The 13,341-nt window shown below is 37.3% G+C and overlaps 2 protein-coding genes across 7 annotated transcripts in view; one reads left to right on the forward strand and one right to left on the reverse strand.

The window, feature by feature from the left end:
* Positions 1-1,206, forward strand: part of LOC144642646 (elongator complex protein 2-like) — a 28,012-nt gene extending 26,806 nt beyond the window's left edge. For all 6 annotated transcript variants that reach the window (XM_078501666.1, XM_078501668.1, XM_078501669.1 and 3 more), the window contains 2 exons: positions 411-524; positions 780-1,206. In XM_078501666.1, coding sequence (XP_078357792.1) covers positions 411-524; positions 780-915 — 250 coding nt within the window. In that variant the 3' untranslated portion in view covers positions 916-1,206. The remainder of the gene's footprint in view (positions 1-410; positions 525-779) is intronic.
* Positions 1,207-2,297: 1,091 nt separating this feature from the next.
* On the reverse strand, positions 2,298-7,728 carry LOC144641708 (uncharacterized). Its single transcript, XM_078500741.1, has 4 exons — positions 7,657-7,728; positions 7,005-7,191; positions 5,613-5,844; positions 2,298-2,948 (listed from the first exon to the last, which is right to left on the reverse strand). Exons 1-4 carry the CDS (start codon positions 7,666-7,668, stop codon positions 2,624-2,626), a joined length of 756 nt encoding a protein of 251 aa, XP_078356867.1. The 5' UTR covers positions 7,669-7,728; the 3' UTR covers positions 2,298-2,623.
* Between the last annotated feature and the right edge of the window lie 5,613 nt (positions 7,729-13,341).

Consider the following 13,341-nt stretch of genomic DNA (forward strand, 5'->3'; position numbering starts at 1 on the left):
TTACTCATGTAAAGTACGATTTTTATGCACGAGTTGAGTAGTATCAGAAAACGAATGAGTGGGTTTTCTGATCGCCATGCTGTTTGAAATGAGCCCATCAAAACCGATGCATACCGGTGTTGGTTTCATGCTTGTGGACTGTGATTGGCGGATTTCCATCCGTCTTGTTTTTTTAGCAGTCGAATAATAGATGTCGATAGAAGGCCGCTATGCGCGTAACACTAAAAGCAGGTGTAAGCGAGTTAATGCAGGAGAAAATGTATCAGCTTTTTTTTGGGACAAGCAAAACTGTCCGTAATATTAAAGCGGATGTCCGTATTAAGCGGGGTTCCACTGTAATTAGTCTTTGTCAGTACATTCTAACAGTGTCATGTCTGGCTAATGTTGTCTTCTTTTTACCTGTTCATTAGATACATTCTTGCTGTTGGTACTGAATCAGGTTGCATTTTTCTATATTCCTGGGGTGTAAATGGAAACACGAGTACAAGCAACCAATGGAATCTTCTTCATGCTTTGGACCAATCGTATCCTTTTCGCTTTTTAAAAAATAGTTTAATTGAAATCCACTTGTTTGTTTTTGAAAACTATTCTGCATCCTTAGCCTATGTCTCTTATGTCTCTCCCCCCCCCCCCCCTCATTTAACATACTTAGATTCATCGATTTAGGCTTAAGGCAGAGGCTTGAGGGGAAGATAATATTTAGTTGCACTTTAATATTTTCAAAAACTGCTTTTCCTTCAATGGAGTTTTTCCTTACATCACATGATTTACACGTGCAGGATCTGTCACGTGCTCACCGTGCGACGGTTGCGATGGAGACGGACAAGAGACCCTTACAACAGTACTTGTTTGCAATTAGCAAGCTGTGCATTGGATCATAGCGTTAGAATATTTAACGTGGCTGTTACAACGTGACGAATTGTGCTACTGCCACGCAGTCCTCTACCAGTCTACAATCTGTGCGACAAGGCTGGATCCCAGTCTGCCCGCATTGCTAAGGACGTCACGAAGACGCCGTAGATTTTGTGGAGGAAGACACAGCCCGCATGTACATGTACCACATAACGAAGTGTCTCCTCGTTTTCGCTGGACGAGAGCATGACTTATTTAAACAATAGAACAAAAAACAGAGGACAATGACGATATTTCAAATAATATAAATTGCGACTTCTTTCGTAGAAATAAAGCAATTCAATTTTAATCTGAGTTAGCACGAAGTTTTTTTTATTTTCAAGTTTTCGGTTGCTAACATGATCCCTGTGTCATTGGCGTGACACAGGGACCGAAGACGTATTTCCGGCGGTCGTTCGTAGGCTACACAAAGGTGTTCACTGCCTAATCTCTCCTAACAGTTTTATTGTTCTTTGAAACTGAGAGGTGATGAGAATATGTAGTCAACTGACGAATGGTGTCTTGATGTACGGTATACTGCCATGTATTTCTTTGAAGGCTAGTCTGTGAAAATGGTGGTTCGTCGAGACGCTTGACCGTTTTAATGGTACTGTAAGTAACAAGGATCAGTGAAAGCAAGGATAGCTCAGTCGCCTTCCATTGATGTGGTCCGAACTCGATTCCGGCTGGGAGCCATTTATGTGCTGAGTTTCTCACCTTGCACGCAGGGTTTTTCTACAGGTTCACTTCCCTACCAATCTCAAGAACTAACATTTCTTAATCTAATTCGATCCGTTGGGCTAATTTGTTTAAAATTGACCATTCCTGGATTAATTAAATTGGTTTCGTAAAAAGCGATTGCAGGCTATAGAAACCTGTCTGTGATTTTTCTTGGTTCTTTTTGCAAACCGGTAGCTTCCAAATAAAGGCCGTGTGCGTGATAACTTTCGATACAGTCCCCTTAAAACGGACAGCTTTGGGACATTCCCGTCCGTGTGATAACAGTTTTGTAGGAGGTTATAATGCTCTCATAAATGAATCGTAGAGCTTGCTTTTCCCTCAAAACGCTACTAACACCCCATTCACACAAAAGGAAACCTTTTCGGGTTCGTGACGAATCAAGAATGCTTTGATGGCGGATCAGTTAATTTTGTTGTCTGAGTTCACCCAAATCGAAACATGAATGAGGATTATAAACGTTCGCCTTATGCCATCAATCCGCACATTTTTATAATCGGACTTTAAATTAAAAATTCTGTACAAATACTACGAGGAGGGAACATTTTGATGATAAACGTGGTTTTATTGAATGCGAATATTTCTTCGGTGGAATGACACAGGTCGTGCACAAAATGTTCTGTTAACGTACGCGTTGTGAAAGACACAAAACCAGATTAGACGCTTGGTTCTTTTTATACGAAGTGTATTATACAGAGTCAGCCCCAACTGTTTTTGACTAACCCTTCTGCAGAACCCTCCCTGGTTAAAACGTTACGATAGCTTAAACAACATTGTTACCACAACTTTGTTTCAACGCAACATGAAGTAACTCGGGCGCAACAATGTTCGTTAAAAATCGTCACGTGTGTAGTAGCATAAACTTCAACGTCAGCTTTGGTTGTTGTCCACGTACGGGATAAAAGGGAGGCAGCGAGGAGTCGCGCGCTGATGAACAGATGATTCGCGCGTGGCGAGTTACCTCACGCCCGCTATAGCGGATTTCACTGTCATTTCAAACAGAAAAGTTTGCCATAAGAAGCGGGCAGTCCAACAGAGGGTAATCATAATCATAAAACAAAGTCACTTGCTCAGGGTCGTCTGGAGGCAAAGTGCCAAGAAATCCAAAATCCTTCAATTTCATACTAGACTCCATTTCCTGGTTTTCTCTCTCTTTTGATTGATAAATTCTTATGTTTAAGGTACACGGTCCCAGTTCTCGCTTCACAATCAGCGTTATTCCATATATGGAGATGTTCGAGGGGACCTGGACATCAATGTGTCCAGAAATTGTAGTGACGTCCTGGAAGCAGATACTGCGCAAGCTCAGCAGAATGTACCTGAAAACGAGGCAACGAATCTTGTTAGATCTTAAGGTCGCGGGGGATATATACAGCATGAATAAATTCATGAAGCGAAATTTTGCTTGACCTGCATCTTTTAAAACGCTTATTCCTCGGCTGTTATGAATGCGATTAAGCTCAAATTTTACAGAGACATAAAGAAATGTTAAAAGATTATGTATGTCATCTTTTATTTGGTAGATTGTACCTACGGCGATGTTATAGCCACGATACTGCCAAATTGGGAAGAACTTGATTTCGTGGCAGAGTTTGTAGAACGAGTAGGAGACAGCACACTGTGATCTTGTCAAAAACTAATCAGTCAATATCTCTAGAGTGTCATAACAGAAGCGGATTTTTTAATTTAAAGTTTTCCAGCAAGTTATGGCGGTTTAAATGCGCAAATTTTAATTGAATGCCTTCTACCTCTTTCTAAAAGCGCTCTTTTAAAATTCCGCCTCTGTTATGACACACTACAGTATTCCTAGTTTACCTCTCTGCAGTGGCAGCTCATGAAGTTCTATATCCGCGCTAAATTCTCTGCCACAAAATTGTCGGAAAAGTCCAAACTTTGAGATTTCCGAAGATGTCCCGATCAAAAAACGGTTTCAAAATGGTAATTATGGTAATTATATTCCACGCTTTTATGATGAGAACAATGCGTTTTCAAAGAGACAAACAATTCCAGACGCAAACACATCAAATCACGCGCGCGTGCTCGTATTTTTTATGCAAATATCTCGTCGTAAAGTTCTCGATGTCAGTCGTTGAACTTCGTGCATACGCTTTAAATAAATGCATAATGATGAGCCTAAGGTGTCCCCCGCGACCTTAAGGTCGCGGGGGATACCTACAGCATGAATAAATTCATGAAGGGAAATTTTGCTTGACCTGCATCTTTTAAAACGTTTATTTCTCAGCTGTTATGGGTGCGATTAAGCTCAAATTTTACAGAGACATAAAGAAATGATAAAAGATTGTGAATGTTATCTTTTATTTGGTAGGTTGCATTTAACGGCGATGTTATAGCCTCGTTAGTGCCAAATTGGGAAAAACATGATTTTGTGGCAGAGTTTGCGGAACGATTAGGAGACAGCACATCGTGATCTTGTCAAAAGCTAATCAGTCAATACCTCTAGAGTGTCATAACAGAAGCGGATTTTTTAATTTAAAGTTTGCCAGCAAGTTATGGCGGTTTAAGTGCGCAAATTTGAATTTAATGTCTTCTACCTCTTTCTAAAAGCACTCTTTTAAAATTCCGCTTCTGTTATGACACACTACAGTATTCATAGTTTACCTATATGCAGTGGCAAGCCATGAAGTTCTGTATCCGTGCTGTATTCTCTGCCACAAAATTGTCGGAAAAGTCCAAACTTTGAGATTTCCGAAGGTGTCCCGACCTAAATACGATCATTTTGCCAAGGAGAGATGTAATTATGGTAATTATATTCCACGCTTTTATGGTGAAAACAATGCGTTTTTAAAAAGGACACGATTGTTTATGCCGAATATTTTTGTAATTACTCTGAGTTGGAGAAAAGACTTACTACAATCTATATGAACGTATATCGCCAAGTGTTGTTTTAAATTGGTTAAAATAATTTATTAAAGAAACAGGGATTTTTTTCAAATCACGCGCACGCGCCCATATTTTTGTCCAGTCATAAATATCTCGTAAAGTTGTCGATGTCAGTCGTTGTACTTCGTGCATACACTTTAAATGAATGCATAATGATGAGCCTAAGGTGTCCCCCGCGGCCTTAAGGTCGCGCAGGACCCTTGCTTGTTAATATATTCATTAGCCAAATTTCTCGACGGGTTGCTATCTTGTAAAGCTTTAATTCGCTACATTTTAAACATCGATTTCTCTAAAATTTATCAAAGATATTAGGGTATGATGGAATTACATCATGATTGTCCTTTTACTGAGAGATGACCGTTAACTGTGATGTTACAAGCTCTTAAATGTTTAACTACAGATAATGCGATTTTGTGTCCAAGTTTTCAGCTAGAACAGCGCACCGAATTTAATAATTAGTGATAAATCATAACCTCTTTTGTACGTATGTGCTATGACAAGAACGAAATTTTCGATTTCAAAAACTGCTAGAAGTTAATATAATGGCTAGTAAGAGAATAAAAATGTGAATAAAAATGTCATTTTGAGAAGGACGCTTAAAAATTTCGCTCTTGTCATAGCACAAAAGAGTACACCAAGTTTGTTCCGCGCGAATTATTTCCTGAAATTCTTTATCGGCGGAGAAAACTTGGACACAAAATTGCAGGTTTTGAGGCTTCCGAAGACCTTCCTTCCTTGTTCTCAAGATAAAAAGTACATATCTTAAATTACAAAAAAATATATACATAACGATAAGATGTTTACAACAATGTGTGCTATATTCAAGTTAGTTAGGTTTTGCCAAAGATCTGAGGTTTGTAAAAGTTAAGGAAAGTTCAATTAAGGCTACGAAAATGTGTTATTTTAACTTCTCCCAGGTCTACGCTAAGGTAGAGTTTTAGCCCGGTATGATTTTCTCTCCGCACTGGTAATTGGTAAACCACTTAGTCGTTCCTTTTTGTTCTTCATCGAAAGAAAATAAATTCTACGGACCCCCTCCCCTTACTTAAATTTAACCAGTTGTCTGAACTATATATTCTTACCCCGAAATATCTTCAACGACAGGTTCCCACAGTCCCACGTTGCAGTTGGGGCAGGGCAGCAGTTGAGCAATTGGTTCTTCGTAGTCTACGAGGTCAGCGGCTTTCTTGATGGGCTCCTTCAGTTTATACCGATGGCGAAGTTTTTTAAACTCGCGGTAATCGATTTCTTTGTCTCCGTCTGAGTCTAGGGCCATGGCCATAAGAATAATTTCCACTTGAGTAGCAGGAGCTCCTTCAAAAGGTTATTTAGATACGGTTTAGTACAAGATAGGTCGAATTGGAGGGGCATTAACGGGAGTTCCTGGCTCTTGGCAATCGCGCGCAAACTGGTAACAAGCGCGAGAGTCGCGCGAGACAGGCGCGAAGAGGATGCGCCTGCTACCCAAAGGGTCGCGCTTTCTACTGCGAGCTCGACCTCGTCGCGTCTGCCATCTTGAATTTCAACGCCTGAAAATTCCTAAGCACGAAGTTGCTGCGAGCTCCATAACACGGCTTATCCTTCTCTTGAAGAACATATTGCGCAATCAAAGGAAAATCTTATGTAAATAGGACGAAGACAAATTTGAAGGGAAAAGCGCCCTGGGAACGAGGTTGCGATTTTTTTTCTTAAAACACAAAAGTAAACGTTTATATACGTTTAAAATTCCTGCCTCTATCATAAATTTTGTTATTAGTTGATGTTGAATTAAAATAATTGGGTAAAACTGGGCACGATCACCGGTTGCTTGATTCCAATACATTTCTTTCCTTGATGCCCCTAAAATTCAAGGGTTTTTATTTGCCTTGTAGCCAAGCAACCTTTGTGATACCATCTTCGTCAGAAGAAAATAAATAAATAAAAAATGTGGAACAAAAACTCGCAAACTACTTTGCATTTAAAAAAAAATTAAAGTTTGATCTCAAAGGATCTGGGTGTTTTACTTCCCTTTTGAGGGATTTGATTCCATTTTATCACTCTTGTTTACCATGACTTATGTTAAAAACATTTTCTTATTCATGCACTGTATTTAAAGATCAAATAACGAAGAAATGTAAGAAATGAAAGAGTCTGAAACAATTATGTAAAAACAGAAGAGTAGATTCTTCCGATATATATTCAAAATTTAGTCGGGTTGTATTTATGATAACTCAATAATATTAAAACACAAATAACGACCACAAATAATATCGACAATTTCGTGCTGAAAGAATGATTTGTTTATGTTATTTTCAAAGAGGAACAATCGGAAAATTTTGTTGCTATGCAATTAGTTTTCGATTAGTGTAATGCGTTGATAGGTTGTAGAAATACTTAAAATCCGTTTAAATTCTACAGTTAAGTTTGTTTTTGAATTAACCCATTCAAATTCGATTTTATATCGACAAGTTTATATCGGCATTAAACTGGCTTACCTAAATCTCTCATGCCATCAGCAAACTCTTCGTATGAAAGCTTGCCACTGTTGTCCGAGTCAAATCGCCGAAACAAATCGAGTATTCGCCCATAGTTCTCGTTCATCCAATGGATCATACGCTCTTGAAAGTCGCGATATGTCTTTTTGGAGGAGACCAAACTGCTAACTTCCGATCGGGCAATTTCCTGTTTGTAGACGAGGCAAGAAAAAAGAGATTAAAGGATGAAGCATTTGCATTGGTTGATCACCCAAATCGGCGATAATTACATCCGAAACTCGCTTTCGAAAAAGTGCGAAGTGTAGTTTTCGCGGTTAAGTAGAAATATTTTTACTCTATCTTTACTACTTGAAATATTTTGGATACAGAATAACCCAGATTAAAGATACGTTGCCAGTGAGAGAACTAGAATTCGTTGTAATCTAAAAAGATAAACAATATGGTATTTGACGTATATTTTTTTAAGCTCAATGGTCGTGTTTTTATCTCCGGCGCTAGGATCATTGAGTATGATTTTCAAAACTTTTTAAGACACCTATCGCGGAAAAGTACGGTAGGGCAAGATAAAGCTGTGAAATAACGTTAAAAGATATATATGAAATTTTGATAAAGAATAAAGATAAAATATTCAAGGTGAAAGCTAGGATATTACCTTTTCCGCCATAGTATAATTTAGGCCGAGCAGTTTCGATTTTATCAGCAAAAACGCGTTAATCACTCGCGTTTGAGGTGTTTCTTTGCTTATAACGCAAACAATTACCCTCATTAAATACAATGGCGGGGTTACTACACGAAAAAGAGTTCTAATTATTGTGGTTTTCCTACCCCCTTGCCATATTTTGATGATTAAAAGATAACACTTTTCATCTGCTAATGAACCAAGGAAACCTCTTTGCCGTAATTAGTTTGAAGTGCAAGATTTGAGTGGACGAGTTGTTTTGTGTTATTGAAGTATATTTTCGGAACACCTGCGGGATCTTTTCAGCCCTCCTGAAGAAACATCAAATTTTCTGTTATTATTTGCTGTGGTTTTATTGCTCTAATAGCTTCTAATTTTCATTGGAGCAGCGAACGTCATTCTAATTTACCCTGCTTCTTGCTAATAATCTCACCACAATAACATAAAACATGGAGAAGTATTTAAATGTTTGTGGTTCTTTAGAGGTTTTTGTGTTTTGCTGCAGCCGCAATGGCTGCAAGCAAAACACATTGAGAGCTGAAGTTTGTGCCGTAAGGTACGTAAGGTGTAAGTGCCGTAACAGAGGAGAAATCTGAACTACCGATGTCAATCAAATCCATGAACAAACAAAATCGAAACCAATGAACCGTAGCGCTGATCGCATTCGAAGTTACGGGCCAAAGTATTCGAACGCAAACCACGTTGGACACGTTGGAAAACAGAAAACCGATTTAAAAGTATATCGCATTGGGAAAGAAAACAAACTGTGGCGCGACCACTCCAGTTTTATGAGAAAATTATTCTGCAGTTTTCATCATTTACGAAAAGAGCGAAGACTTGGAACCTCGCCGAAGGTCATAAATATTTTCTCCAAAGGACCGGTTAGTGCACAGTTTGTAAACTTTCGCTTTGAAAATAAACTTACCCTCACCTTGTCTACACTGTCTACAGCATACTAGTACTGTATTAACTCTGAACTTCATATTTTAAAATAAAATGTATGAACGTGTAACTTGTCACGCAAAGACAGCTGGTGGTAGGCTGCACCGCTAATTGTAGCTGTATTCGAGCTATATAAAAGACAGCTAGAAACGAATTAATACTAGTAACATCACAATGGGAAAGAAACTTATTCAGTGGTGCACACCGTCGAAAACAAAGAAATATTAAAGGAAGTTCTCATTCACCAGATTCACTGCATCAGATGCAACATTCGTCAGTTCGTGTTTAAATGCGTGGCGACCAGTTTGTTTACTAGTTATTAAAAAATAATACGGTCTTCATTTAATAAACAGTTCATCCTTAAATTTCAGCTTTTCTACGACTGACAGGTAGGTACTATAGTATAAGCCCCGCTAAAATAGCTGGAAAGGGAAAGTTTTTTGAAAAATGAATTTTTGACTGCCAGACGCGCTGGCGCCACATGTTTATTTTGTCAGTGAAGATTAATTTAACGCCGTGAAAAATAGAATTTGATGTCCAGCGAGCCACTGCATCTTCGGCTACGCAGTCCTCAGTGAATCCTCCAACTTCACAAATTTCTAAAACTTTAAGAAAACGAACTTTCGCAGAATCAAAAATTGGTCCTTATCGATCTTCCGATCTTGTTGTGAAGACACTGAAATTCGACGAGTGTTCATGCGTGAAGGGATGACTGACGAATGATAATAATTATTTGTAAACTTTCGCTTTCAAAATGAACTTTGCGTTACGTTCAACGCCGTCTTTCTGTTGTTGTACGCCGGTGCGCGTGCAATTATTTATAATTTATGAATTTTGCATATTTAACTCAGGGTGACACAACAAGTTTGTTAAGAGTTAGTTGTTCCAGTGTTTAATTTGGGTGAAAGTGGTTAAAGAACCACTGTCTTGTCACTAATAAATATATCACATTGAGTTCTTATAAGGTCAATAGATTCTGTCTTTTTCGTTGTTGTTAAAACGCTACCATTGTGACAATGATTCCAAATACAACTAACGGTAACCAGTGAGATAACGCCACTAAAAGAATCACATTGAGTTCATTGAGATTTTTTTATAATGTTAAGAGTTACTGTTTTTTATCAAAGAGACAATCATGTCAGACATTACGTTAACTTACTAGTAATTAAATTATGTTTGCTGTCTTTGATTTCAACATAACATTGATCAGTAAAATTATCAGGATTGAATTAACACAAAGTGACTACAATATAGTGCAATTATTAACCTGCACACAAGTGACAGACAATAAAAGACGTTGGATTTCAATCTCGACTCACTTGTCTTTCATCAACATGTTCCCTAAGACTTTGCTCTAGCAGCAAAACACATGGACCCATTGGGGCCCTATTTTTTAGTGCTGTTAGTGTTTTCAAAGTTATGCTAGGGACGTTTCAACAGACAACTTCTTTAGTTTATATTTTGATTCAAGAGAGGATATCCTCTCTTGTTTGATTTCACTTTATCACCCGGTACTTCTGCAGCAAAATAGTTACCGGTAACTATTTTTATCAGTAATGACTCGATTTTTTCGTGAATGAGGATATGGCTGTTTTAGAAAGAAGCAGAAATATTAATAAGATACGAGAAAAATAAAACATTATTATTATTTTTTTTTTACTCGTAAATAAAAAAAAAACATTAATAAACGTAAATAAAACATACGGCCTTATGCGGCTACTAGCGCGACGAGATATGATGATGATGATGATGAAAATAAAACATATTTTGTCGGGCTATTTTAGTGTGTCTGCCTCGCTTGTTCTTTTGAACAATTAGACGAATTTATATAGGGTGGCTCAGTGCACAATAACAAATCAAAACAGCAATCATTTCTCAGCCGATTGCCGGTACGATATGACTGCAACCAAACGTAACCTTTTTTTACAAATATTTTAAAATCCTTGTACGGATTAGACTGTGAACAGTTTCTGCGAGAGGACAGAGCTCTCTGTTACTTGACGTTTTGTATTTTGCAAACTTTTTCCGTTCGTTCGTGATTTTTTTCTTCTTCGTTCTTAAGAGAAGGGTTTGATTTTACAACTAAATGTCTAAAATGATTGTGTTTGCTTTCACAGGTGCATTGTTTTATTTGGATTTGTCGTGGTTGTTCAGATGTAATTACGAATCAACAAATGTCATCAACAGAATCTTACATTTTTACTCCACTACAAGAGGGTCTGAATGGGGTTTAGTGTTTAGTGTTATTTGCCCAAAATATTTACTTTTGCTGTTAAATTGGCCAATGTTTTAATGTTTACTGTTTCCGGAGAAAATACTGTTAAGTGTTTTGAGGGTTTTTTCGTGAAAAGTTTTAGCATTGTAAATTCTTTCTGCTCTTGAAAATTGGATAAAATCACTCACGGACTTAGAGAAAATTTTCGGATTTCTCCTCGGAGATATTCTGTAGTCTTCGGACATCTTCGGTAGTCTTCGAAAATCTTCGGGAATATTCGATAGTCTTCGGAATCTTCCGAAATGATCGGAAATCGTCGAAAAAATGGCAGAAAACTTCTTCATATACTAAACAAAATAATATCTGGATAAAATTTACTGTTACAGTGAATTTTTTACTGTTAGTGTTAAATTGCCTAAAATTTAACTGTTTCATGTTACAGACCCAAAAAATTAAGTGTTTAGTGTTATCGAGGTACCCCCATTCAGACCCTCCTGCAACTGGATATTTCGTTTTGTCAGAAACTCAAACTTTACCGCGTTATCCTCCATCTTTCAAAGCTGTATTTAATCACAGAATTGAAAGACGACTTAAGGAGGCTCGATGTAGTTTTTTAGCCGAAGGGTGGTTGTTTTGAAAATTAAAATCATCTAGGAAGCCAATGTTCGATTTTTGCCAAAATACACCATAATGATCAAATATGACCAAATTTTAATTTTTTACCCGTCACTTTGTCACAAAGGTTACCATAGCAACCATTGACGTTTTCTTTTGTTCTCAAACAAGCTTGATTTTCTCGAAATCTAGATTGACTCTTGGTATTCATTTTTTGATATGTTCAAGTATAGTAGATTGACTACCTGTACACAAAATTTTAGGAAAATCTGTAAGAGCGTTTTGGAGTAAATCAAGAATGAAGTTTTGGTATTTTCTTATAATTTCCTACAATCGGCAGTCGATATATTTTAACAAATTAAAGCAAAAAGTCTTTCGCTTTTAGTTAATGGTCTTTGATGGTGTAAGTATTTATATTTCAGTGAGAGTAACTGTGCTCAAATAATACGAAACAATTGATTTACTTGAAAATGCTCTTACAGATTTTTCTAAAATTTCGTCAACAGTTATTCAATCTACTAAACTTATACATATCAAAAAATGAATACCAAGAGTCAATCTAGATTTCGAGAAAATCAAGCTTGTTTGAGAACAAAAGAAAACGTCAATCGTTGCTATGGTAACCTTTGTGACTAAGTGATGGGTAAAAAATTAAAATTTGGTCATATTTGATCATTATAGTGTATTTTGGCAAAAATCGAACATTAAGTTCCTAGATAACTTTAATTTTCAAAACAACCACCCTTCTGCTTAAAAAACTACATCGAGCCCCCTTAAACAAAACTTTAATAACGCTCACTAAACAATTTCTACAAAAGGTGCGGTTCACTTCGCTATAGGCAATTCTTCTTGCAACTTGTCTCGCACTTTTCTTGCGGCAAGAACTGAATGCACGAGAAACTACCTTGTGTAACATGCTTTAAAATGACCAACTGTTTAAGCGGGGGCACCCCGGATGCAAGGGTTACCCTAGCACTTGCACATTCGTTCCCTTTGTTTTTCATCGTGGTTACAAGGCAGATAGGGTTACCCTAGCACGGCTCTGTGCCACGATAACCCTAGCTGCCTTGGGGGGGACAACTTTTCACTAGTTTCCATACCCTTTGAATGTTGTTTACGATGCATAATGTTGCCCCGGTGGTAGGTAGGGCTACCCTACCCGTGAAAAATTGCTTGAAAACCCGACCTATCTTTAACCCTCTGCTTCCCCCGGCCAGCTGCACGAAATATTACCAAGTAAAATAGTGTTGGAATACGACTATTTAAAAAATCATCACAAAACTGTCTGCGCGGAGAAGATGGCTGCATTCTCAAGGAGAAAAATACCAATTAAAGACTGTAAATGTGGAACAGCTAACATCAAACAACAATGACAAGAAGTTGTGATCTCCTTCAGGTGAACGTGACTTTATTTCCAGGTTAATTTTAAATAAACATTATTAAACAAAACTAAATATATGTACTCTTTTTACGTTTCCTGAGATACAACGCTTGTAATTTTGTATTATCTACGTACGTATTTGTTTTTCAGAATATTCCCAACAAATTATTTTCTACCTATAAAAATAGCTTAGCACATTTGGATGAGTAAGCTTGTCTTTTGACAAATTAAGTAAATATTTCAACCTAAACAAATTTAATTATTTTCTATTTTTTTTTTCAAAACCCTTAAAAATTATAGAGCGTTTTTCAAAGAACTGTCGAAAAAGGGGAAAATAAGCAACGTTGCACTAGCCAATAAGAACAAACTTGCTTGTTAACCAATCAGTGCAAAGCTTTTACAACAAGAGCAACTTGACCTGATTATTGTTACTTATTTTCGCGGGTTTTTCGCGTGGCGGTTTTGGGGTTTTTTTTTGGCAAAAATTAAAATTAATATTAAAAAT

The sequence above is a fragment of the Oculina patagonica genome, chromosome 2, assembly GCF_052425735.1.
Source record: "Oculina patagonica isolate OP01 chromosome 2, crgOcupat, whole genome shotgun sequence".
Classification (NCBI taxonomy): Eukaryota; Metazoa; Cnidaria; class Anthozoa; order Scleractinia; family Oculinidae; genus Oculina; species Oculina patagonica.

Coding starts and splice junctions, on each gene's coding strand:
- LOC144641708 (XM_078500741.1), bottom strand. Junction 5,845..7,004: donor TGATGGCATGAGAGATTTAG/GTAAGCCAGTTT, acceptor AACCTTTTGAAG/GAGCTCCTGCTACTCAAGTG. Junction 2,949..5,612: donor GTCGTTGAAGATATTTCGGG/GTAAGAATATAT, acceptor CCTCGTTTTCAG/GTACATTCTGCTGAGCTTGC.